We start from the raw sequence: 25075 nt of genomic DNA, 5'->3' as shown, positions 1-25075 counted from the left end.
AATAATAGTTCTCAAAAGAAGGGTGTTTTATGTTAGTTATATTTATAAGTGAATGATCAATTAATAGTAAGAGATAGAATTAGAAACATTAGGTCTGTTTGGTTTCTATTCTCAAAACGACGTCGTTTTGGTATTGAAATTTTAAAAAATTATAAATATAAAGACTATTATAATTTTGAAATAAATTAAAATTACAAAAATACCATGATTTCAGCCCCAATACGACGTCGTATTGGACGTACTGCAGATAACTTATCTGCAGTAACTGCAGAAAAAGCGAACCCCTATATATATATATATATATATATATATAGGGGCAGGATCATCTTACACCGGTGTAAGAATAACAAGTCTTACACCAAATCTTAACCATTGATTTTCTGCATCTAACGGTTAAAATTTATTAGGTCTCACTCATTAATTAATTTTTAATTCCCAATAAATATCAACCGTTAGATGCACGGAAATCAACGGTTGAGATTTGGTGTAAGAATTATTATTCTTACACCGGTGTAAGTTGATCCTATCTCATATATATATATAGAAATCGACAATCACACAAATTACAAACGAAAAGAGAATGAGAGAGAATAGACATGATGATTTATCCTAGTTCACTTAATTTAGACTACGTCCAGCTGGTATGTACTATATTCACGTCACCGCCATTTGTTACAAGTCACTCAGTTTATAATGAGAATATAAATAGAATTAAAAAAATTCTAAAAGCAACTATTTATGGGCCAAAGCCCAAACTACTAAGTAAAGGAAAAATTACAATAAATTAGAGACTCATAACAGTACCTAACCCAATTGCCTTTCTCCTCCAAAATTAATTGTAAATAAATATCTTTTCTTAGAAAAAAAAAGTGAGCAAAGATTCGAGCGAATGTCAAGTAAGCACGCTAATCTGCAGCTATAACAAATCTCAATTGCAAAAGGTACGAGACATAGGGTCTAGCCCAATCTCAAGTAAGCAATACTCAGCAACTAACTAGAACTAGAAGCATCAAGCGATGACACCCAGCAAAAAAAACAACTAGACCAACAGCAACAACAGGTGAGACCAACAGATACAACGTGTATGTAAGGAAGGAAGAAACTCAAGAAAGGGAGAAAGGGTTTGACAGGAGGTACTAATCGCGTGTAAGGAAGGGTTTTTGATTTTTTTAAGTTTTGCGAACTAAACGACGGTTTTTTTTTATATATATATATATATTATTTTTTTAAAGGGTAATATTTTCCTCCTTTTATATGACATAAACAATTTTCCTACACAAATATAAAAGTGGGCCCATCAATTCTTTTACTTTTTATTTTATTTTAAAAATAGTGGACCTCACAATTGATTGTTTCTATGACATGACCTAAGAATTTTGCTACAACATAATACTTGTTTTTTCCTTTTTTTTATGACATTGATTTTTAAGAATTTTCCTAAGAATTTTGTTTCTATGACATTGATTTTTATTTTTTTTGAACGGACTGAGTCATCAGTTTCTATATAAATTAACTAACATTTCAAAAAATCTAAAGTGTTATATCTGATACTTCTCGACAGTTCTTAACACTCTGACATTTATAATATTTGAAGTTTTATTTATGAGTTTTATAAGAATTATGTTGTAGGAAAAGTGATTGTGTAATGTTATAGAAATTCGTTTTGCGTGCCGTAGTTTTTTTTCTTGCTTCAAAAAGTGCAGGCCCCACAAAATATTGTGTGTGTGGAAAAAATTTTTGTATCATGTGACATGATAGATACAAACACCTTATTTATATCATGAAAAAGTTGATTGATATTTTACCAAACTAATATAATAAAATTTAAAAATAAATATAGAATAAATCTCACTAAAGTGTATAAGAGATTTTTAATTTGAAAAGATAATAATAAATATTTACACCTTATATTTCTTTATAAAATTGATGAATATTATATGTTTAGTTTTATTTTTTTGTTAATTATTAAATATTAAATATAATATATACTACATATAAAAATATTATTTAATATTAAAATATGTCTTGACATATTGAAATCAAATATTTTTTTTAAAATTAACATATCAAAATATCATATCTTGCGTCTCGTATCAGTATGGATTGACACAAATTTATTGGTCTAAATGACTTCATTGTTTATGCTTTCCGGTGCACCAACCCAATAGGAAATTATAATTTTCTATTGTATCACGCGATACGCAGGGATAAGCACCGACATAAATAAAGAAGAAAAAAGTGTACTATTTGACCTTCTTTTGTTCTTTATTCCTTTTCCTTGCCCTCTACAAATAGTTTATCAAATTAAAATATGGATTAATATTTGTTATAAGAAGTAATTTTATATTCTATATTTATATAAAAGTTTACGGGTCATATGGAGGCATGTGAGAAAAAGAGAAAGAAAAAAAAAATATGAATCCCACATTTATATTTATGTATAAGAAATAAAATTTATTTTTCTAATATGAAAAATATTATTTTAACTAAAATATTAATTAGAAGTGCGCCTTTCTTAGCCCGACAAAAAGACCTCAAATTAAGAAATAATTTTAAAAATATTTTTGTATGATAAATTATTTGTGAAGATGCACTAAAATTGTAAAATTTATTTGACTTCTTAAACAAGGGAATACTATTTGTGTTTTAAAAGGATGTAAGTTGTATCTTTTTAATTTTTTTATTTTATGTACTCCCAATAGTACATAGTTATAATATGAAAAGTTTTTTTTTTTTCTCTTCTCAGTCATATCAGCTGACTTGGAAAGTGAAAAAAAGAAATTTTTCAATAACTATGTACTACCAGGAGTACATAGAGTAAAAAGCTAAAAAGATACAACTTATATCCTTTAAAAGAACACACGCTAAACCCATTAAACAATTGTCCATATATAATACTAAGTCATTATTTCCTACCATCTACCTATTGTATGAATTTTTTAAGAATAATGTTACTGATACTCTACCAATTCGAGATATGCATGTTGCCATATTAAAGCGGCATAATTAACAAAGCATAGGAAAGTCATGCTACTAGTATAAGAGAGACACTCAAAACTTGGTCATCTTTTTCCAACTTAGTTAAACTCATCATTCAAATACTGATTTGAATGTTGAAGTGTATTATAAGTACCCACCCATCTGTACTAAATAAAATACACCTCAACAACATTAAAATCATCATCCCACTCATACACGTCACAACAACACTTGCAGTCACTAATTTAGAATAAATTCGATTGTGTGTGATTAGAGCCAATTTCTTTTGTACTGGTAAAAACATTTGATAATATTTAGTATTTCAAGGTTTATAAAGAGAATATGAAATTATTGAGTTTGGAATCTCATCACAGTGATAAAGGTTTTGTCTGCATAATGATGGAATGATTCTTTTCAGGAAGAAAGGAAATTCTGAAATTCCCTTATGATAATATTTATTAAGAAAGGAACCATCTATCCCCCCCCCCCCCGCCCCGGGTTGTGACATAAAATGCGTAGTGGATTAGTTCAACTGATATTCTCCCACGTCATGTTCTATGACTTTATTAGTGTCTTAATTCTATAACTTTTTTAACTTAGCCGTATCAAGGGAAATCGTTGTCGTTATTTTATTTCATGCAGTTCATGCTTTTGCCAAATTAAAATTATACTGCTTCCCCCTCCCCCACCAAAAAAAGATTAAAAAATCTGAAATCATGCATTTCGTAACGAAAGTAATAAGAGAGAGATGCATTTCGTAACGAAAGTAATAAGAGAGAGAGAGAGAGAGAGAGTGTTGAAAAGAAAAGTGAATAGAGCTAGAAAACTTTTACAAAGAATGAAAAACAAAAGAAAAAGTTTATGTCTCGTTACATTTGGAAAAGCAAAAGCAAAAGCTGTGTGTAGCACTTCCGAGACCAATTGAGGATAGAATAGATTAGTCTCAAAAAGGAGAGGAAGCCCCATATATGTATATGTTACCTATGCATCCAAAGCATTTCCCTAAGACCACTTGAAAAGAATGGGAAGCTTCATTTTTAACCTTCACCTTATCGTTTCATCATTTTTCCTTTTCATTTTCTTGCTCGAAGCTGTTCATGGAAGCAAAAAGGCAGGGTCGTTTTGCTTATTGCTTATTTATTTTTCAGTTTCTACTTTGAAATTGTGATGATGATTTATTTGTGCTGCTGAAGTAGTTTTGTTTGTGATCATGGGTCACATTTCACCAATCATTGGTTCTTTTATCATTGTTTGCAGTGTTACATTGTATACATGGGAGCGCATTCTCATGGTCCCAGTCCTATGTCTGCTGACCTTGAACTCGCTACCTATTCTCATTATGATTTACTAGGTTCGATCTTGGGAAGGTATAAAACCATGGATTTAGTTTTAATTGGTCGTTAATATAAATTTTACTTTGAATTATTATCTAATCATATATTATTAAGGGATTAATATTTCGTTGGTAGCAAGAGAGTTGAGTAAGTGAAAAAAAAGGGTCTCAGTTCTATTCTCATATGCCACCTTTAAGAGGGGTTTAAATATTTTTATCTTTGACCTACCCCGTACTTTGGATTAGTCCCGTAGCAGGCTCAAAGTGTCAAAATTTGTGGGGGACCGGAGAGCCAACTCGCCTAAAGAAGATAATTAGGGTTAGGTTAACTCAATATATATATATATATATATACATATATATTTTCTTGTACAAATGTGAGTGGGTGAGACCCTATTAGGAGAATAGAGAGACAAAAAAAGGATCTATCCATTTTCATACGTGTACAAGAGATAAAATTATTTCTTACAAAAAAAAATATTAAACCCCATTTTGAATTACCAATTGTTTTTTTACTATTATAACCATAAGTTAAGGAATATAACTTAGTTTATGATATTTCCACAAGATATATATTAGATAATAGTATAAAAATATAGATGAAAATGATGGATTAATTGTATAAATATTGTTTCACAGCCCCGAGAAAGCGAAAGAAGCAATTATTTACTCATATAACAGACACATTAATGGCTTTGCTGCGATGCTTGAAGAGGAAGAAGCTGAAGATATTGCAAGTGAGAACGCTTCCAATTAATTAATGTTTTCAACTCAATTTTTGTAATTGAAGCTCAGCATTGATTACCTAGTCAAATTCAATTTTGTTTCTAATTATTTGACACAACGTTTTGAATGGGGCAGAAAACCCAAATGTAGTGTCTGTGTTCTTGAGCAAAAAGTATAAACTGCATACTACCCGGTCATGGGAATTTCTTGGATTGCACAGAAATAGTAAGAACTCTGCATGGCAAAAGGGAAGATTTGGTGAAAATACAATAATCGGTCATATTGACACAGGTAATTAAGCATTATAACTACTCCACTTTATATGCGCGTTATAATCCAATTATTATAGGTTAATTATTTTATATTCACTTTTTCAGGGAATATTTAGTATCTATGTCGATTTTGCCAATATATAGCTGCAAACGATGCCATGACTTGTTTTATTTGTGATTGAATTATTGAAAGAGAATGTTGATGGTGACATATTGTTATAGAACTCCACTAAACGACGTGAAAGTCTAGATTTGTATGTTTAAAATTAGTTGTTAGAATCAAGCTTGGATTTATATAAAAACTCATTTAATAAATAGGCCTCAGCCTTCAATTCAAAAGTTCGTCCTTAGAATTTCTCATGCTGGCCTAGTATAGTAACTTTTATTTTTATTTTATATTTTTTATACTATTCATAATAGTTATCTCTCTCTGCTCAACCCATTTCACCTCATTTTATTGATTAAACAGACTTTTTGAATGATTTTGTTGTATATTATGCTATTTGGATATACATTAAATTTATAAATTTTTGTGCTTACCAAAAAAAAAATTATAAATTTTTGTGAAATTATTAGTACTGTTGATCATATATTTTATTTAGATAAATTCTTGTTGTTTTAATTTTTTTTTAACAATCTTGAGTCGGCTGATTAACATCCCTAATCTCCACACATGCATGAATAGACCATATTTGAAATTTAATTATTAATAAGCGTATATCCATAATTAATAGTGTACAAAACTTCATGATGACATTCTTTTGACACCAATTTCGTCCTTGTAAACAATAGGTGTTTGGCCTGAATCCAAGAGCTTCAGTGACAAAGGATACGGCCCCGTCCCATCAAAATGGCGCGGGGGTAACGTCTGTCAAATTGACAAACAAAATGGCTCCAAGAAAAATCCTTGCAACAGGTTATTTTTATGGGTTGAGTGATATACAACTTCTGTACTTTTAATTTTAATGCTATACTTTATTAATAAAAAATAATTATAATATAAAAAATTATTTTTTTTCTAACTTCACATCAGTTGAAATGACTATGAAATTAGAAAAAAGAAATAACTTTTTATATTTTAACTATGTCTTATTGATAATACATAATATTAAACACTAACAGAACATAAGATTATGTCTTTTAAAAGGAGAAATGTTTTTTCCTATTTTTATTCAACACATTTTTAGTTTCTTTGAAGCTTTTCCAATATATAATAAATGAGTATAGATTATTTTTCACCATTATAAATTACACTTAATTTTGGTGTAAATTATATTTATATCTAATAGCTTTAATTTATTACATATGTGAATAGTTAGATGCAAACAAGTCAATGATGAAGATTCAATGTTGACTTCTTATTATTAATAATTAACTTATATTTACTAATAACAAAAAATCACAAGTTCTATGCAAAATTAAAAACTAAGCAATAAGAAAACCATATGCAGCAAAATTCCTTTCACTATCAATTTGTGCTCTATAATAAACAGGAAGCTAATTGGAGCAAGATTCTTCAACAAAGCTTATGAGGCAGTTAATGGCAAACTTATCGCAGCACTACATACAGCACGTGACTTAGTAGGACATGGTACACATACTCTATCAACCGCAGGTGGCAATTTTGTGCCTGGTGCAAGTGTCTTTGCTGTTGGAAATGGTACTGCAAAGGGTGGATCCCCAAGGGCAAGAGTTGCAACCTACAAAGTGTGCTGGTCTCTAACTGATGCTGCAGACTGCTATGGTGCGGATGTGTTATCTGCTATTGACCAAGCCATCAGTGATGGTGTTGATATCATCACACTCTCTGCTGGTGGCCAATATGTTGTGTCACCTGAAGATATATTCACAGATGAGGTTTCCATAGGGGCATTTCACGCACTTGCTAGAAATATACTATTAGTTGCCTCTGCAGGGAATGATGGACCAACACCTGGATCTGTTGTCAATGTGGCTCCATGGGTATTCACTGTTGCTGCTAGCACAATTGATAGGGAATTTAGCAGTACTTTAACTTTTGGTAACAACCAACAAATCACGGTATCACCCTTCTTCTTCTTCTTCTTTATTAGTATTAGTCATTTTTATTTATATTGAAATATAATTGATTTATTTTTTCTATTACGTGCAGGGTGCCAGTCTTTTTGTAAACATACCACCTAACCAGGCCTTTTCTCTTATCCTTGCCACTGATGCTAAGCTTGCCAATGCTTCAAATCGAGATGCGTAAGCACAAATCTCATAAGTTTTTCTTGAGAATACCTTGATTATTAAATGACTGTTTCTTACTCTCTCTTTTTTCAATATGTATATATTTTGTTGCAGTCAACTTTGTAGGGCTGGAACACTTGATCGTACAAAAGTAAGCGGCAAAATAGTGGCATGCCTTCGAGAAGGAAAAATAAAATCTGTTTCTGAGGGTCAGGAAGCTATGTCTGCGGGCGCACAGGGAATGATTTTGGGAAATCAAGAGCAAAATGGAAATACAAAACTCGCTGAACCTCATGTTCTGTCTACGGTCAACTATTATAAAAAATCTAAACCAAAAGAGCATAATCTTGGCAAACCTGGTCCACCACCGAAACATCAAACAGAGCTTACTCTTGACATAACTGCCACGTAATTATAAATCTATATATCCTTCTCATGTTACAATTGAAGATCTCAATTTATACACACACTATATTTATATTGCAGGGACTCTACAATAAACTCAAAAACTACAGTACGGATGTCCACTGCAAAAACTTACCTTGGTAGAAAGCCAGCTCCAGTTATGGCTTCATATTCATCTAGAGGACCCAATAAGATTCAGCCATCAATACTCAAAGTCTCTACACTTGGATTTTGTTATCTTCAACAGAACACTTAGTTTGTCTTCTTTTTTTCGATGACACTGCTTTTGTCTTTTTGTTTCAGCCTGATGTAACTGCACCTGGTGTGAACATACTTGCTGCCTATTCACTATACGCAAGTGCATCCAACTTACCATCAGACCCTCGCCAAGGATTTCCATTCAATGTACTCCAAGGAACTTCTATGTCTTGCCCTCACGTTGCTGGCATTGCTGGACTTCTCAAAACACTTCATCCTAATTGGAGTCCTGCAGCTATTAAATCAGCAATCATGACCACAGGTACTTATATTTATATCTATATATTAGAAAATATTTAACATTATGATATATAATATATGCATGTCTATTTTTTTGACCAAGATTTCTAACTTATTGAAATATATATATGGTTGCAGCAACAACAAAAGATAACACCAACAAGCCAATTAGGGATGCATTTGAGAAAACATTAGCAACTCCATTTGCTTATGGTTCAGGACATGTTCAACCCGACCTTGCTGTAGATCCTGGACTTGTTTATGATCTAGGCCTCACTGATTACTTGAACTTCTTATGTGCTTCTGGTTATGACCAACAACTCATTTCCTCACTTAATTTCAAAAGGACATTTATTTGTTCAGAAACTCACAGCGTAACAGACTTGAACTACCCTTCAATCACATTGCCAAATCTTGGGTTAAAAGCCGTAAACGTTATTCGTACAGTGACCAATGTTGGGACACCAAGCACTTATTTTGCAAATATTACTCGTACAGTGGCCGGATATAACATTGGTGTTGTACCGAATACCTTGAGTTTCAAGAAAATTGGTGAAAAGAAGACATTCCAGGTGATTGTGCAAGCAAGGAGTGTGACTAAGAGGGGAACTTATAAACATGGGGAATTGACATGGACAAATGGAAAGCACATAGTCAGAAGTCCTATTACAGTTAAGCGCAAATGAAAAATGTCCTTGGGAGTTAGTTGCTTCATACCAGTGTGGATGCATATGCAGTTATGTACGTTTGGCTATGGGGATGTCATGTTATCAGTTGATTGTGTTCCTTTTTTTTTTTTTTTTAATCCTTGTTTTAGTTGTTTGGCTAGCATAGTACAGTACGTTTTTGTAATAATTGGTGCATGAGAGTGCAACATCTGTATCATATCTTCTTTCTCTTCAAATGTGGGGGTAAGTGACAAGAAATGCAAAGCAAACTCCATGTTACATAAATAATTATGAAAAGTGTGAAAATAGTAGTAGTCAGTTAACTGGCAGGCAACTCTCTCTGGAAGAATATTTGAAAGTAATGCACTCTTTTCTTATAGTTATCAGAAAATCCCCATGATGTTTGTGGGGTTCAAGTTCCAATGCTTATCTTGACACTAGATGAACATATATTTGATTCCAATTATTTTATGATCTGGAACAGTTTGTCTTAACACAAGGCATCTGTTCCAACATTTGCTAATCGTCCAATTTCTTAACGCTAATTTATCCATTCCAATTGTCCACTTTTTTTTTCTGTGGGTTAACGAACAGAGTTTCAACAGACAGGTTGAATGGACGGAAAGAGAATGGATAAATTTTGCATACTTACTGTGAACACCATATTTGGTCCGGGAAATTCAAAATAAAGCAAAATCAGAAAAGGAAAGAAAAGAAAATTATTTTGTTTTGCTTCTCTCAAAAATGAAGAACGACAGAGACATCTTATAGAATCCGCTCACCTTGGTTCAACACTATGCTCTCTCTATGAAGAAAGATGAAGAGTGCAAAAATGTTCACCGAAGAGGGCCTGCCGTCTGATGAGCTCTGCTCACCTGAGCACAAAATGCAGCCATATTGTAAAGAAAAAGAAAAAGGGGATTTCAAAGAAAGAAAAGCACGTATGAACGTATGAAAGAAAAGAGCCTACAAAAAGGAACCGAGGATACACTTGAGAGGGGATCTTTGCACTATGAGGGGAACCAAAAACCCTACCATCATCAACATCCTTATCTTAAAAGGAACACACTTCGCAGCAACATAGGAGGAGAGTCATTTTTTGTTAAAAGTGAAGAAAAGAGCATCTACTAACTCGTTTATCCTAAGCCTCCATGGACCCCGCAATATCCCCCCACCGAAAATACCAAATATCCAATGTGAACAAACTCAAAGCTTCTTTCAACCCAAAACCACTCACAAACCCAAAATCACAAATCTTCAAACCCAAAATCCAACAAGACCCAACACAATGAAGATGCGGCTAGTTTAGTTGGGTCTGACCCGAAAATACAGTAAACCATTATATTGTTATATATAGTTTTTGGGAATTGCTTTTGTTATGTAACATAACCTAAAAGTAAATTTCCTACTCTCACAAAAGAAGGAGAGAGAATAGGAAAAAGAGAGAAAATTTAAAGTGGATCTCGTATAAATTTGTGTGTGTAGTAAAATGATTTTAGGTTATGTTACATAATAAAAACAATTCCCATAATTTTTCCTCTCTAAAAGATAAAAAAAGTCATCAGCGGCTAGTTTTTCTTTTTCTTCTTGTCTTGGTTCATTAATTAGATTAGATGTAGAAGATACTTTGGCATGATGTTGAATAATTAAAAAAAAAAATCAAAAAATCAAAAAAGAAGAAATGTCATGATTGTCTACAACTTCAGCTTTTTCTTTTTTGCTCCGGTAGATTAGGTAGCTTTTTTCTTGATATTAAAATAAATAAAAAAGGGAAAATTAATAAATAAAATAAAATAAATAAATGTAAAAAATAAATAAATAACCAAACTGTACATCATTCCTTATAATTCATATTCACGTAGATAGATGGTTATCTTTTTGTATTGGGTATGTATTTATCTATTTGTTAATAAAATATGATTAAATATTCTGAAAATTACAAAAAAAACAGTGATTGTACTATCGTCTCTGTTATTTTGATTACTAGTACTTATTTGTTTACATTATAACATATATTATATGCAACATTAAAAAATAAAAATATGTAAAATAATTCAGTTGAGCTTTATTTTAAATCCGCTTAATGATCTTCAACGTTGATGTATGATCATCCATCCTTAAGAGATAATTTAATCGTGACAATTTGTTGACTCTGTAATCTTTTGAATCATTTTAGTCGTGACAGCTTGGTGATTCAAAATTTATTGTAAAATTTACAATAAAAAAATAATAACGTCAAATCTATTTTTAAAAGAAGTAGCTCAGTCAAGACAGCTTGTTAATCGCATAATCTTTTGAATCATTTTAAACGTGACGACTTGGAGATTCAAAATTTATTGTAAACTTACAATAATAAAAATAAATCATCAAAGCCAAAATTTTCCAATGACTTTCTTTAAAAAAAATTTAAAGATTAATTTGATCAACATCCAAATATTTTCTACAGAACGACATAACTTTGAGTTCCCTATCGCACTGATGGACGTCGGAGCGAGATCCTTCCCGTCAAGCACAAAAATAAATTTTCAATTTATTTTTCTTTAATCAATTTTCTTTAATTCTTTGGGGTAAATAAATATTTAAAATTTTATCAATAATTAGCTCAACTAATATAAGGTAACCATTTTTTTAAACGAACGATATAGGATACTAACACCTTCTCTACTCGTAATTGACTCCCGAATCCTTTTTCTATTTCAAAAACCAGTTTTCTTTAACAATAGGATTCTTCCAATGTTTTCTCAAATAATCCTGGACGACGACTCCATTATTTTTAACATTCAATCTCTTTTGTCGTCAAGTCACAATCCGATTGTGTTTCGCATGACGAATCAAAATACTCATAGTTGCTAGCTTGGGCTTAGTAATAACTAATAAACAAGGCAGTGGTAATGGACCATTGGTCTATAACGAAGTGAGACTGTCAGGAATGTTTAAGTTCCCGAACAAATAATAAGTTGCAGAAGATAAGGGCTGATTCATTCCTATTCTCAAAAACTGTTTTTAAATTTTTAAAACTAAAAAATTAAAAAAACTGTTTGGAAAGGATTGTTTTGCAAAATAATTTTCAAAACAATGATTGTTTTTTAGTTTTAAAAACTAAAAAACCAAAACAACTTATGAGTGTTCTTCTATGCAGTTTTCTGATTTTTTAGTTTTCACGGTGGCATTTTCGTAAATAGCAACATTCATTAATGACAATTTCGTAAATTTGAAGACTCAAAACAATAAGTTTACGGTGGCATATTTGTAATTCTGAAATTTCATTAATGACATTTTTATAAATAATTATAATTTTCTTATAACTTAAGTTTAACTACACTCAAACAAGTTTTTTTGTTTTTCTACTCTCAAAATCAATTTTTAAAATTCATATTCAAAACAGTTTTTGAAAACAAAAAAACAAAAACACTTTCAAACATACTCTAAATTTGTCCAAATTATGGTTTGGCTTTTCCAATGAAAAACTAAATACACTGAGGAATACTTGTTACTTACTACTAATTTTATTATCCATTCCATTATTTTTAAAGTCTATTCCATCTTCATTTTATTTTATCTTTTTTTAAATATATATATATTTAAAAAAAGATAAAATAAAATAAAAAGAAAGCAAAATACATGAGTAGTTCAATGATTCAGTGAAGTTGTCCTAGTCTACTCATAGAAAACTGGTCAGCTAAAAGTGATTTTCCTATTACAAGCGCCTTAGATACTTGATCCATGGTTGGTCGAGAACTTGGACTTTCACTCAAGCAAGCAAATGTCAACCTTGCAATCAACACCACCTCACCATCAATTGGTTTCGTAGGTTCAGGAGGTCTTTGATCTAACACATCAATCAATAACAAATCATTAGCCATTGGTGCTGTAGATGGTGACATAAATAAAGAAACGAGATCACCCGAATGCTTTCCCATAATGATTTCCAAAGCAAGTACTTCAAAACTGAAAAAACATCATATTCTCATTAACTTCCATTGTCTGAGCAAGCTCTGCAAAATTAAGTACATAAATTTTGAAAAGTTATATCATGCAAAAAAGCAATGTGGGTTTCAATATTAAATCAAGTATAGTGGCTTGCATTTTTAGATGGATTCTGATATATGCACTTAACTAGTTTACACCGTTCTGGCATATCTCATTCAAAAGTGGTGTAAATTAAACAAGATAAGATCATTTCCATTTATAAAAACAAGGAAAAAAGGTTTGACTTGGAGCAGCATAACCAAAGGTGCCTGCAAATGTGGTCCAACTATTTGAAAAAATCCCTAGATAGTAAATTGTGCTCCACTTTTAGTTTAAAAGTAAAATGTAATTATTACTTTGAGAGTCACTTTTTTAAACCAATCCTTTATTTAAAAACTAATGGTTCGGCTTTCCTAGTGAAAAACCAAACACACGGCTGTTTGGTACCATGGAATATTTTTTGTTTTCTGGAAAAAGACCTTTGCAGCTTCAAGGTAGAAGGGTGTTTCAAATTGGATTTGAAAAATACGGGTTTCTGAAAATCGTAGTAACACATGAAAAGCTAATGTCTGATTTCTCTTGAATGTGTGGTATTCATCATTCCAATGAAGTGGGTATCATATTTACTAAATTATTACACAAAATTAACCACCCTAGCTTTCCGCCACTGGCTGAAAAGTTGAGATTACTTCCGTAAATTAAATATATATTCCCAGTAATAATTTACCATCAATCAAACATATACTCAGTAAAATTATCTAATATTCTCGATAATATTTACGCCAACCAAATAACGTTTTTATACCATTATCAGTAAACTCAATTTATTATCATATTCTTAGAAATCATGATTCTCAGACATAAAAAAATTTCTCTTCTACCAAACATTCCTTAGGGACAGGGTGAGACGTGGGCTGTCTAACTGCATTTTTTTTTTTTGCAACCAGTGGGTTTAAGTTCTTGATGTGATCCAAGTGGGTGTAAGTTTTATGCAATTATTATCCTTTTAGTTCAATTATTTATATCTACATATTAAATTAGACTTTATTCTTTTAAGAGTGATTGAATATCTTAATCTGATTTTCTTAAAAAATAACATCTCCTTTAAATTTTAAATTTTATTTTTTTCAAATTAATTATACATATCTTTTTTATAATTTTAAATATTTTTCTCTTCTAATTTGTACTTTTTAGATTCTGTTTAAATTAATTAGGCATATTTCCTTCATAATTGTAAACATTTTTTCTTCTAATTCAATTTTAATGTTTTACCTAAATTTAAAAATAAATGTGCAATTGAAGGAATACTTGTTACTTACTTCTAATTTTATCATTATTTTTTAAATTGTTGTTCATTTTATTTCATTTTTTTTTTTGACTTGAACAACATGGGATTTTCACCATGTATGCGATACATATAATGAACAAAGCAAACCAGCTTGCTTACAATATATAAACGGGGTGGAACAGAGAAGAATAAAAAGGAAGCAAAATACAAGAGAGAGTTCAATGATTCAGTGAAGTAGTCCTAGTTTGATCATGGGAAACTGGTCAGCTAAAGGTGATTTTCCTATTACAAGCGCCTTAGATACTTGATCCATGGTTGGGCGAGAACTTGGAGTTTCACTCAAGCAAGCAAATGCCAACCTTGCAATCAACACCACCTCACCATCAATTGGTTCCGTAGGTTCAGTAGTTCTTTGATCTATAACATCAATCAATAACAGATCATTAGCCGTTGGTGCTGTAGATGGTGACAAAAATAAAGAGATGAGATCTCCCGGATGCTTTCCCATTATGATTTCCAAAGCAAGTACTCCAAAACTGAAAACATCACATTTCTCATTCACTTCCATTGTCTGAGCAAGCTCTGCAAAAATAAGTATATATATTTTGAAAAGTTATATTATGCAAAAAACAAATGTGGGTTTCAATATTAAATATTCAAGTATAGTGGCTTGTATTTTCAAATGGATTATAATATATGCACATAACTTGTTTATATTCAAATGTGGTGTAAATTAAAAAAGATGTGATCATTTCCATTTATTAAAACGTGGGAAAGGTGTCTAACCTGGAGCAGCATAACCAAAGGTGCCTGCAAATGTGGTCCAATTATGTGAACCAGGCTTTAGAAACTTAGCTGTACCGAAGTCAGAGACATGAGCTTCATATTGAGGATCTAGGAGAACATTCTTGCTTGATATGTCACGATGAACTATAGGAGGTGTGCAGTCATGATGTAGATAGGATAAAGCATTAGCCACACCTTTAACAACATTCACCCTCTTTTCCCAATCAAATGCAATTGCTTGTGTGTCATTGTTTAGTATCTGATCCAAGCTACCCCCTTCCAAGAACTTATAAACCAAAAATGAGAACTGTGAATGTGAGCAAAATCCATGAAGATTGACAATGTTCCTGTGTTTGATTTCTATCAAGATCTGAATCTCACTAGTAAAAGCCTTTGAACTGTAGTCAGACATATCCTCATCTGTTACTGAATGGAGTTTTTTGACAGCAACAACAAGGCCTGCGGGCAACACAGCCTTGTAAACATATCCTTGACCTCCCACTCCAATTAGATATTTGTCATGAAAATTCTCTGTAGCTTCAATGATATTTTCAAACATGATTTTTCCATCATAACTCCATACGGAAAAGACTCCTTCCCTTTGTGCTTCTTTGGAGTTGCTTTCTTCCTTTCTCTTACTTCGACAAAGAATATACATCAAAAGCCCCACCACACAAAACACTAGAGTTCCCAAAATAGGGAATACTATTAGGATGACTTTGTTGCTCTTTCGACTGTGGTTGGTTAGACAAATAACCAAGCCTGTAATGTTACCACACAAGCCTTTGTTATTTTCCAATGATTCAATTGGAGCATTAAGAAAGGCTTGATTTTTTGGAAGAGGCCCTTCTAATTGGTTGTAGGATATGTTGACAGAAATCAAGCCTGACATTTGGTCAAAACTGGATGGAATGGTGCCAGAAAGATTATTGTGTGAGAGATTCAACCATTGCAAATGATTCAAATCTCCAAGGATTGTTGGTATTGTTCCACTCAGCAAATTCCAACTAAGATCAAGAGATTCAAGAGACTGTGATTTGCTAAACTCAAAAGGAATGCTTCCATTTATATTGTTGTTGCTCAAATTCAATCCCACTAATTTGGGTAAACTCGCAACTTCCTTTGGTATTGTGCCATTCAACTGGTTTCCTGCTAGATCCAACTGTAGAAGATTCTGCAGTAATCCCAATTTTGTGGGAATGTTTCCTGAAAAATGATTGTTGCTGATGCGGAGTTCAACTAATTTTTTCAAATTCCCAAGTTCCATCGGAATCTCTCCCACCAAGTGATTGGAAGAAAGGTAAAGACTGCCAAGGTTAGTTGCCTCAACAAGTTGTACAGGTATACCACCGGAAATATTGTTGTTGGATATCTTGAAGGTATTAAGATTAGGGCACTTCCCCCAGTTTGGCGAAATGTGGCCATAAAATTTATTGTCACTCAGATCAATATATTCCAAATTCGGATATACACCAAAATCTTGCTCTATATCTCCTTCCAGTTGGTTTCGCTCAAGCCTGAGTCTTTGAATACTGGAGCAGTTCTTCAAGCTTCTTGGTACTGGACCCGTGAAACGGTTGAGTTCAGCACCGAAGAACAGCAATAACCCACCAGAGCAGATTTGAGGTGGCAAGTGGCCAGTGAAATCATTATCAGATAATAACAAGGAATACCAGTTTGTAATGTTATTCATGACCTCTGGAATGCTACCATTAAGTTTGTTGAAGGACAATTCCAAGATGGTGAGCCTTACCAAATTTCCAATTGTTGCAGGAATAGATCCCGAGAGATTGTTTCCTTGGAGACTGAGGGAATCCAAATTGATCAGATTCCATATCGATGGAGGAATTGATCCAGAAAGATTATTAAAATCCAAGTATAATTCTGTGAGCTTTGTCAAGTTTCCAACGGTGTAAGGAATGGATCCAGAAAAATCATTAAAGCTCAAGTATAATGAGGTGAGCTTTGTCAAGTTTCCAACGGTGTAAGGAATGGGTTCAGAAAGGTGGTTGTGATCAAGTTCAAGTTCTTCCAAAGTGGCCAAGTTCTCCATGGAATCAGGGATTGATCCAGAAAGAATATTGTTATAAAGATGGAGAATGGTCAAGTTAGACATGTTCCATAAGGAGGGTGGGATTGGCCCAGACAGAGTGTTATTAGCAAGGTAAAGTCTATTTAAACTGCTCATGTTACCAATTGTTTTGGGGATGGCACCAGAGAGAGAGTTCACTGACATATCAATAAACCGAAGCTTTGTCAACATTCCAATTTCTTGGGGAATGGAATCGAAAAGCTTATTAAATGCAATACGTAGATACTCCAAGTTGTTCAATTTTCCAATCTCCGGAGGAATGGAGCCAGAAATATTGTTGCTTCCTAAATCTAGATATGCTAGGTTGGACAAGTTTGCTATGGAATTAGGAATTATTCCACTTAGTTTGCATATGGCAAGATCAAGCCTACGCAAACTCCTCAATGTCCATATTTCTTTAGGGATGGAACCATGGAAAGAATTTGAAGAAAAGTTCAAAACATTTACTTTGGACATGTTAGCAATTTGTTGGGGAATGGTTCCATAAAAGAAGTTATTGTAGATATTTAGGCTGAGAAGGTTGGGCAATGAGGAAAATTTGAGAGCTTGGAGTGTACCTTTCAGTCCATAATTTTCAAGATTTATGCTGGAGACTGACTTGGATTTGTCACACTGAATTGCTTCCCATTTGCATGGAGTAGTAGTAGCTGTCCAACTAGACAAGAGTGTTTGGCTGTGGTTGTCTAGGCTGTCTTTCCACTTCAACAGAGCATTTGCTTCACTGTCTTCAGCATAAACAGTAGCAGTGGTGGCTAAAGAAGCAATTTTGGAAAAACCAGCAACTTGGGTTAACCAGAGTGTTAGAAGGACACAGATAATTATGAAGAGAATCTTGGTGGACTTTCTCCTTTCAAACATTGGTGCCATGGTTCAAGTACAAAGGAATTCTTTGTTTGAGACGATAGTAAGTTTGAACCGGTAGATACTTATAAAAGAAATTACCAATTAACTTGTGTGAGAGATGAGTACACTTGATCCTTTCAAGTCTGCCTCGAAGGCAATTTGAACATTTATTAATGGACCTTACCTAAATGAACGTTCTCTAATGGTTGGATTATTAACTTCCTGTATGTGGCAAACGTTGTCAATGTTTCTCACTGTTCACATAACCTTGGTAAAAAAATATGCATCACTTTTTTTTTCTGGTAATTAAATATTCATTTCTGTGGGAAAGGAAAAAAAATATTGTAAATGGACCGAGCTTGCATCTCAAATGAAAGGGACGTTTTTTCTTTAGTTGGCAAAACAAGTCAAAAAAGAATACACCAATAGAAAAGGAAGACCCAAATACAAATCTAGAAAATACAAAAAATAAAAATAAAAAAATGACATATTGACCTAACAACTTTTGTTTCTTTCTTCTTCTTCTTTTTTTATTCTTGTCTGTTTCTCGTATTTCACTCAACCATAACAACCGCTTAATAATTTAAGAGTAAATATTCTTTTGATTCTTAACCTAAAATACGATTATCATTTTAATCTCTTACAACAAAATATTAGTCGACTGGTTCCTATGAAATTCAAAGTGGATCCATTTTAATTCTTTTGAAAAACTAATATGAGTCTTTTTTAAATTTGTGAGAGAGCACGATTTCAATTAAATGAGTCCACTTTCAATTTCTTAGGACCTCGATATTAATTTTTTTTGTAAGGGATTAAAATGAGAATCGTATTTTTTGTTAGGGATCAAAAATAATATTTACTCATAATTCAGTAGACATGCCAAATAATCTTTGACCAATAGAAAAAAAGTAAAAAAGAATACACCAATAGAAAAGGAAGACCCAAATACAAATATAGAAAATACAAAAAAAAAAAAATGACATACTGACCTAACTACTTTTGTTTCTTTCTTCTTCTTCTTTTTTTATTCTTGTCTGTTTCTCGTATTTTACTCAACCATAACAACCGCTTAATAATTTAATAGAAATGCCAAATAATCTTTCACCTTTTTAGTGATATGGCTAGTTGTCGACGTGGACTAGTAAGGTTATCGGATGAGCTTTTAAGAAAATAATGTTTTATGTATTATTTTATAGGATTCGGTATTTTTATTTTTATAACAAGCAATGATAAGTGGAAAAAAACTTCGGAAAACTAGCAACCATTTGGTTTGAGTTAGTGATATTGGAGTTTGTTCTCCGTAATTATTTGCTGGAGATTCTCTTCTTTATAAGATCCGACAATTATTCGAATTGAATTAATTGAGTCTTCCATAAACTAAATGGAAAAATCATTTTAAAAAAATTACTAGAAATTCCTATTATCTTTCAAAGATCGTGAATCAGAATAATATCATTTGTTTGAAAACATTAAATAATGAATTCTTGCTGTGTATAAGAGATCAAATTTTACTGAAAACACCTTGTCCCCATGTCAAAAGCCAACGCCTCACTACTAGAAAAAGATCATTTTTTAATGGAGATTTTCCGTCAAAAAATGGTGAAAATTATGTCGAAAATGAAATTTTCATTGGAATTACCAACGAACTGCGGGAGGTTTGGATTTATTTTCGTTGATAACAATTTTTTGAAAAAAATTTACATTCTATCTTCTACTAAATAGTTTCCTTCGAAATAAAATAATATTTATGTAATAAATTTTGTCAAAATTTTTGATGAATATTTTTCCGTGAAAAAGTTTTGTCTCAATTGGCAAAGAAATTTAACTAGAATTCTGTTGAAATTCCACTGAAATTTATGAAGAAATTAAATTTCGTCTAAATTTTTGGACGAAAAATCTAAGAAATTTTGTCGATAATTATTATAAAGATTTTTGACGCAAAACCTAGTCCATTGAATTTTTCTACAAAAAATCAATGAATTTTCGTTGAAAACTATTTGTTAATTTTTTTATGGAATACTTGGCCCGTTGAAAAAAATCTGGAAAAATTTTTTCAATAAAATTTCTCTTTCCATAAAATTAATACCTTTTTTTGTATTGTATCCAATAAACACTTATGCACAAAGTAAGTAAATATTAAAAGCAAATCTCCTTCGTCAATACAATAAAATGTACAAAAGTCACATATTACGCTAGCTATAAAAAATGACTTATAGTTATCCAAAAAAAAAAATTGACTTATACAATTAGTGAACGGTGTACAATAAGTATATATTACCACCTATACAGGGTTAGCAGTTGGATGGAAAACCTTAAAAAATTGAAAAAAAAAATTTAACATATCAATATACAATGTAGAACTGACTTCACAATTCATCAAGATAATTTCCTCTCAATCTTTTTTGACTTGGACTTCTTGAGCTTAGAAATGAACCCTTCATCATTCATCCCTATCATCACCATTCTTCTTACCATGTTTCTTCTCGATTCTTCCACAAATCACAAATTTTCTTTCATCCTTCTCTACATGTTATGACTTCTCCTTCAACTTTCATATGAACAAAGATATGAAAAATTATGCCATATAAGTTCAAGAACCAAATAACCAATCAAACTAATGATACCAAGGTACTATAACTTTTTGCATCCACTATTGAACTAAATGGCTGATTGTAACTAATAAATTAATAATTATTGTTGTTATGGACCCATATAAGAGGCTCATTAAGTGGTAGGCTGATAAACCTTTAGTTTACCATGTTTTTAGGCTTAAATATGATTGATATGTGTTGTGAATTGCATGAAAATTAGGGTTTTATACTGTAAAGTTACAGATATTGAATATCTTGCTAACATGTTGTCGTAATACTGATTTACAAGGGTTTTGACACATATTATGGCATTTTGGAACCAAAAGAAGACATCAGGTTGAGTTGAAGTCACGAGAAAGCAAGATTTCAAGTGTGTACCAGTTGAAGGAGAACGTTTTGGCATCTATAAAGCACGTTTAAACGCACAAAAGGAAGAAAAACACCATTGTCCCTGGAGGAGAACGTTTTGGCGCACAACAGCACGCCAAAACGCCCAGAAAACATCCAAAACTCTTCGAAGAGCACGTTTTGGCGTGCTACTGGACGCCAAAACGTGATGAGGCAGAGAGCAATACACTAAGAGGACGTTTTGGCGTGATCTTGAGCGCCAAAACGTCCATACATGGTCAAGCCAACTCCAGAAAAGATTTAATCAAGATATGCAGCAGATTCCATGAAGATACAAAAAGGAAACATATCAACCATGATTGAATTAAAGATATAACTACAATGGGAAGATATGAGGAAGATACAACAAAGATTTGAAGCTCTAATTCATCAACCAAATCTCCAAGATATTACATGCAAAAAGAAAACAAAGATGAAATCCACCACAAATCTGATATGGATTTATCGGAGATTTAATGAAGAATACAACCCAAAAAGCTATAAATAAGGAGCTTGGGGTCAAGACCAAAACACCAATTCACAATTCCAGAGCATTACACCAAGACTGAGGGAGGAATCCTGTCAACATCACACCAATGGAGACTTGGGGTTCTCTTTTCTTTATTATTTCTTTTCAATTCAGTATGCTAGAGTAGTCTTTTATGTAGTTAAGGGTAGATGGAACCCAATTGAATCTTTATGTTTATGAATTAAATTGTCTCCGAATTCCTGTTCTTTTTATAATTGAATAAATTATCTGTTTTTAATGCTTTCTATGAGTTTGTTCCTTATAGAATGATTTTGGGGAATTGTACGACAATATGAATGTTGGTGCATGAACCTTGGCTTGATAATTTATCATAATCCTTGTGATCTAGGAATAGGAATAGACATAGGGTAATTATGCAATCTTGTAATTCTTGATCTTAATGCATGTTTTCTTGGGGAATAATCGGGGAACTAGAGTTCTGTCAAGATTACATAGATTTAGGGTAACAAGTAATTGAGCCCTAATTAACTTAGAAAGAATTGATTGGCAATATATTAATAAACAAATTTTTGGCTATTTAATTCATAACATATTGAGGATATTGGGGGAAGTCGAAACCTTAACTACGTTTTTTTTAAATCTTAATCAAACATCATCTTCACTTATTCTTTTTCTGAAATTTCATAATTGCATGTTCTTAATTGTTTTTAATTTTAAGTTCTTTGAACAACAATTCTCTTCATCTAAATTCACCATTCTCTCAAACCAAACCTTTGATTGTCCAACTAAAACGCAATTAGTGAACTAGTGCTTGAAATTCTGATCCTCATGGGAATGATCTCGTACTCAGTACATTTTATTACTTTCACGATCGGTGCACTTGCCGAGTCGCTATCACAGGCCCAATAAAGGGCTACCTGGGATATAAATCTAATATAATCATGGATAAATATCAATCAAAGATACTAATCCTAATACGACAACATAGCGAGCAGGCCTGAGCCCCTATCTGAGGCACCAAAGGCTCATCCACACTACCCACAGGTAACCTCTATAAATACAAGGTAAACCCTAAAGGTACGTTACGCTCTCTCTCTTACTGTTATGCTGTCACTGTGCACACACACACACCCTTGGCTAACGCCGTAATAGTATTATGTGCACAGTGATCTGCTTGACTCAAGGGTATCTCTTCCATAGATACCTTGGAGAGGGCACTAGATCCAAGAGTAACATACCAGCCTATGGGCTGGACATCTCTGTCCCAAGGAAAAAACATTGGTTCTGTCTGTGGGGAACTTCTGAACTTGGAGTTTGATATTCCCACGAATCTGACTAAGGATGGTAGTCAACACAAGGAGCAGTAGCCAAAAACCACCTCAAAGCCAGAATCAACCGTTGGATCCAGTTCTGGAAGAGGTGAATCAGCCTCAAAACCAGCCTGAGAACGATGTGGACTATGATCACATCCATATTAGCGAGGATGTATCGGATACGACTTCCACTCTAGCATCCCGTAACCGAGTTGCGGCTCCAATTCTAAACAATCCCCATCAACATTCTGGGGAGTTGGCTTCCCGCGTTGCCCAGGCGGCTGATCTTGACTCTCGGCTGGCTCAAAATATGTTTGCTGCAATTTTGTAGCGAATGACAGAGATGGAGAATCGTAATAACCTCTAGCGGCAACAAGACTTCCGAAGGATACAAGAAGAGAATACTAGGAGAATGCGAGATCTGGAACAGCGCTTAATGGTGGTGACTGGACCAGGGCCAAGAGGAACCAACAGCCAGGATGCCAATGGCCGGGAAGGACATCGCAACTCGGATCACCAAAATCGGATCACTGAGGTGGAAAACCAAGAAAGACCTAATCCAGTGAGCACGGTGAATCCGAACCTGGACAACCTGACAATAGGTGACCAGAATACTGCTGCGCAGGCCCTGACTCAAAATACTTCAATAGAAGCGAATGGGCAGAGACACTGGGATGGAATCCACCCCAACCAGAATGCACAGATCATCAGAGGATGCGTGGAACCTGGTGCCTACAGAAGAAAATATAGCAGGGGGCAGTATAATAACATCCCCTTCACTAGGGAGATTTTGAATGCTCCCTTCCCAGAAGACTTTGATTCAGCGCGATTGCCGAAATATGATGGAAGTCAAGACCCACAGATCCATATCTATGCTTTTGATACGAATATGTACATCCGAGGGTAGATGAGCCTCTCATATCTCGGATATTTGCCATAACTCTTACTGGAGCGGCGCAGGCATGGTTCTCAACCTTACCTGCCAACTCCATTGGGTCTTTTGAGGAATTTGGGGAGAAGTTCCTCTTAAATTTTGCAACAAGAAAAAAACACCCCAAATCCGAGTTCGCACTTGGAAAGATACGCCAACAACCTGGAGAAAGTCTCCAGAAGTACCTCAATCGATTTAAGGATGCTGCATTGTAGGTGCTGGGTTTACAAGAGAATGTCCACGTACATCTCATTGTGGCTGGCTTGGATGGAGCTTCCAGGCTAGCCAAGTTGGTTTATAAAGACCCAGTGAGGACATTGGAGGAATTCAGAATTCGTTCAAAGAAGTACCTCGAACTCGAACTCGAACAAATGGAGATTGCAAATGCGCAATCTGAAGAAAGGGAAAGAATTAGCCCGAGAAGGAGGAGCCCTATCCCGTAAGAAAGGGAGCGAACTGGTAATAAAAAAAGACTCTAGAACCAGAATCCCGGATGGCCGAGATCGGGTTGGATGATATGAGAAATACACATCGTTCAATGCCTGACGCTCTCAAAACTAGAGAGAAGTGGCAATGACGGAGATGAAAAAAGTAAAAAGACCTCGGCCCATTTTCGATAGAGGAGGTTTGGACAAATCCAAGTACTGTGCTTTCCATGATGGACCGGGTCACACCACTGATCAATGTTGGGATCTCTGAGATGCTGTGGAGAAATTTGTTAGAGATGGAAGGTTAAGCCAGTACGTGATCAAAACCCAGGGTTCTAAAAATAACAAAAGAAAATTTGGAAAACGGAAGAGAAGCAAAAGCCCGATCCCTAAGAAGAAAAACAAGGATGAAAGGAACCAGAAAGATGATTCCCACAATGATGAATTCCCGGAAGCAGAATTTGACTGTAATGTAATTAGTGGAGCCCTTGAAGGAGGAGGAGACACCGTAAGTGCTAGACGAAAGTATCTAAAAGAGGTCATTTCTATCCGGGATCGTCCTAAATTTAAGGAAGACCTCAGCAAACCAGATCCTCCTCTGCTGTATTTCACAAAGAAAGACATGCATGGTGTTTTGCCGGGGCATGTAGACGGATTGGTCATCGCTGGAACCCTGGTAAACTGCCAGGTTAAGAAGATTTTCGTCGATGCAGGAAGAAGTGCCGACATTATACTGTGGGAGGCCTTCAAGAAAATGAATCTTGATGAGGAGGAACTCAAACCTTGCAAAACAACCTTGATAGCTTTTAACGGAGAGCATACACCTCCTAAAGGCTATATAGACCTCAGGTTAACCCTGGGAACA

At 33.6% G+C, this 25075-nt stretch overlaps 2 protein-coding genes across 2 annotated transcripts; one reads left to right on the top strand and one right to left on the bottom strand.

The window, feature by feature from the left end:
- The first annotated feature begins 4000 nt into the window (after positions 1 to 4000).
- LOC133306364 (subtilisin-like protease Glyma18g48580) lies at positions 4001 to 9110 on the top strand. Its single transcript, XM_061506673.1, has 11 exons — positions 4001 to 4090; positions 4237 to 4346; positions 4952 to 5049; positions 5174 to 5329; positions 6103 to 6226; positions 6804 to 7350; positions 7442 to 7536; positions 7636 to 7929; positions 8008 to 8140; positions 8230 to 8446; positions 8563 to 9110. The coding sequence occupies exons 1-11, from the start codon at positions 4001 to 4003 to the stop codon at positions 9108 to 9110; spliced, it is 2412 nt and encodes an 803-aa protein (XP_061362657.1).
- Positions 9111 to 14575: 5465 nt separating this feature from the next.
- Positions 14576 to 18094, bottom strand: LOC133306368 (MDIS1-interacting receptor like kinase 2-like). The gene is made up of 3 exons (XM_061506676.1): positions 17050 to 18094; positions 15136 to 16977; positions 14576 to 14931 (listed from the first exon to the last, which is right to left on the bottom strand). Exons 1-3 carry the CDS (start codon positions 18092 to 18094, stop codon positions 14576 to 14578), a joined length of 3243 nt encoding a protein of 1080 aa, XP_061362660.1.
- Between the last annotated feature and the right edge of the window lie 6981 nt (positions 18095 to 25075).

Source organism: Gastrolobium bilobum, unplaced genomic scaffold, assembly GCF_033153095.1.
Source record: "Gastrolobium bilobum isolate Gb01-03AN ecotype WA unplaced genomic scaffold, APGP_CSIRO_Gbil_v1 utg21117, whole genome shotgun sequence".
Lineage (NCBI taxonomy): Eukaryota > Viridiplantae > Streptophyta > Magnoliopsida > Fabales > Fabaceae > Gastrolobium > Gastrolobium bilobum.
This window is presented reverse-complemented; position numbering and strand designations above follow the sequence as displayed.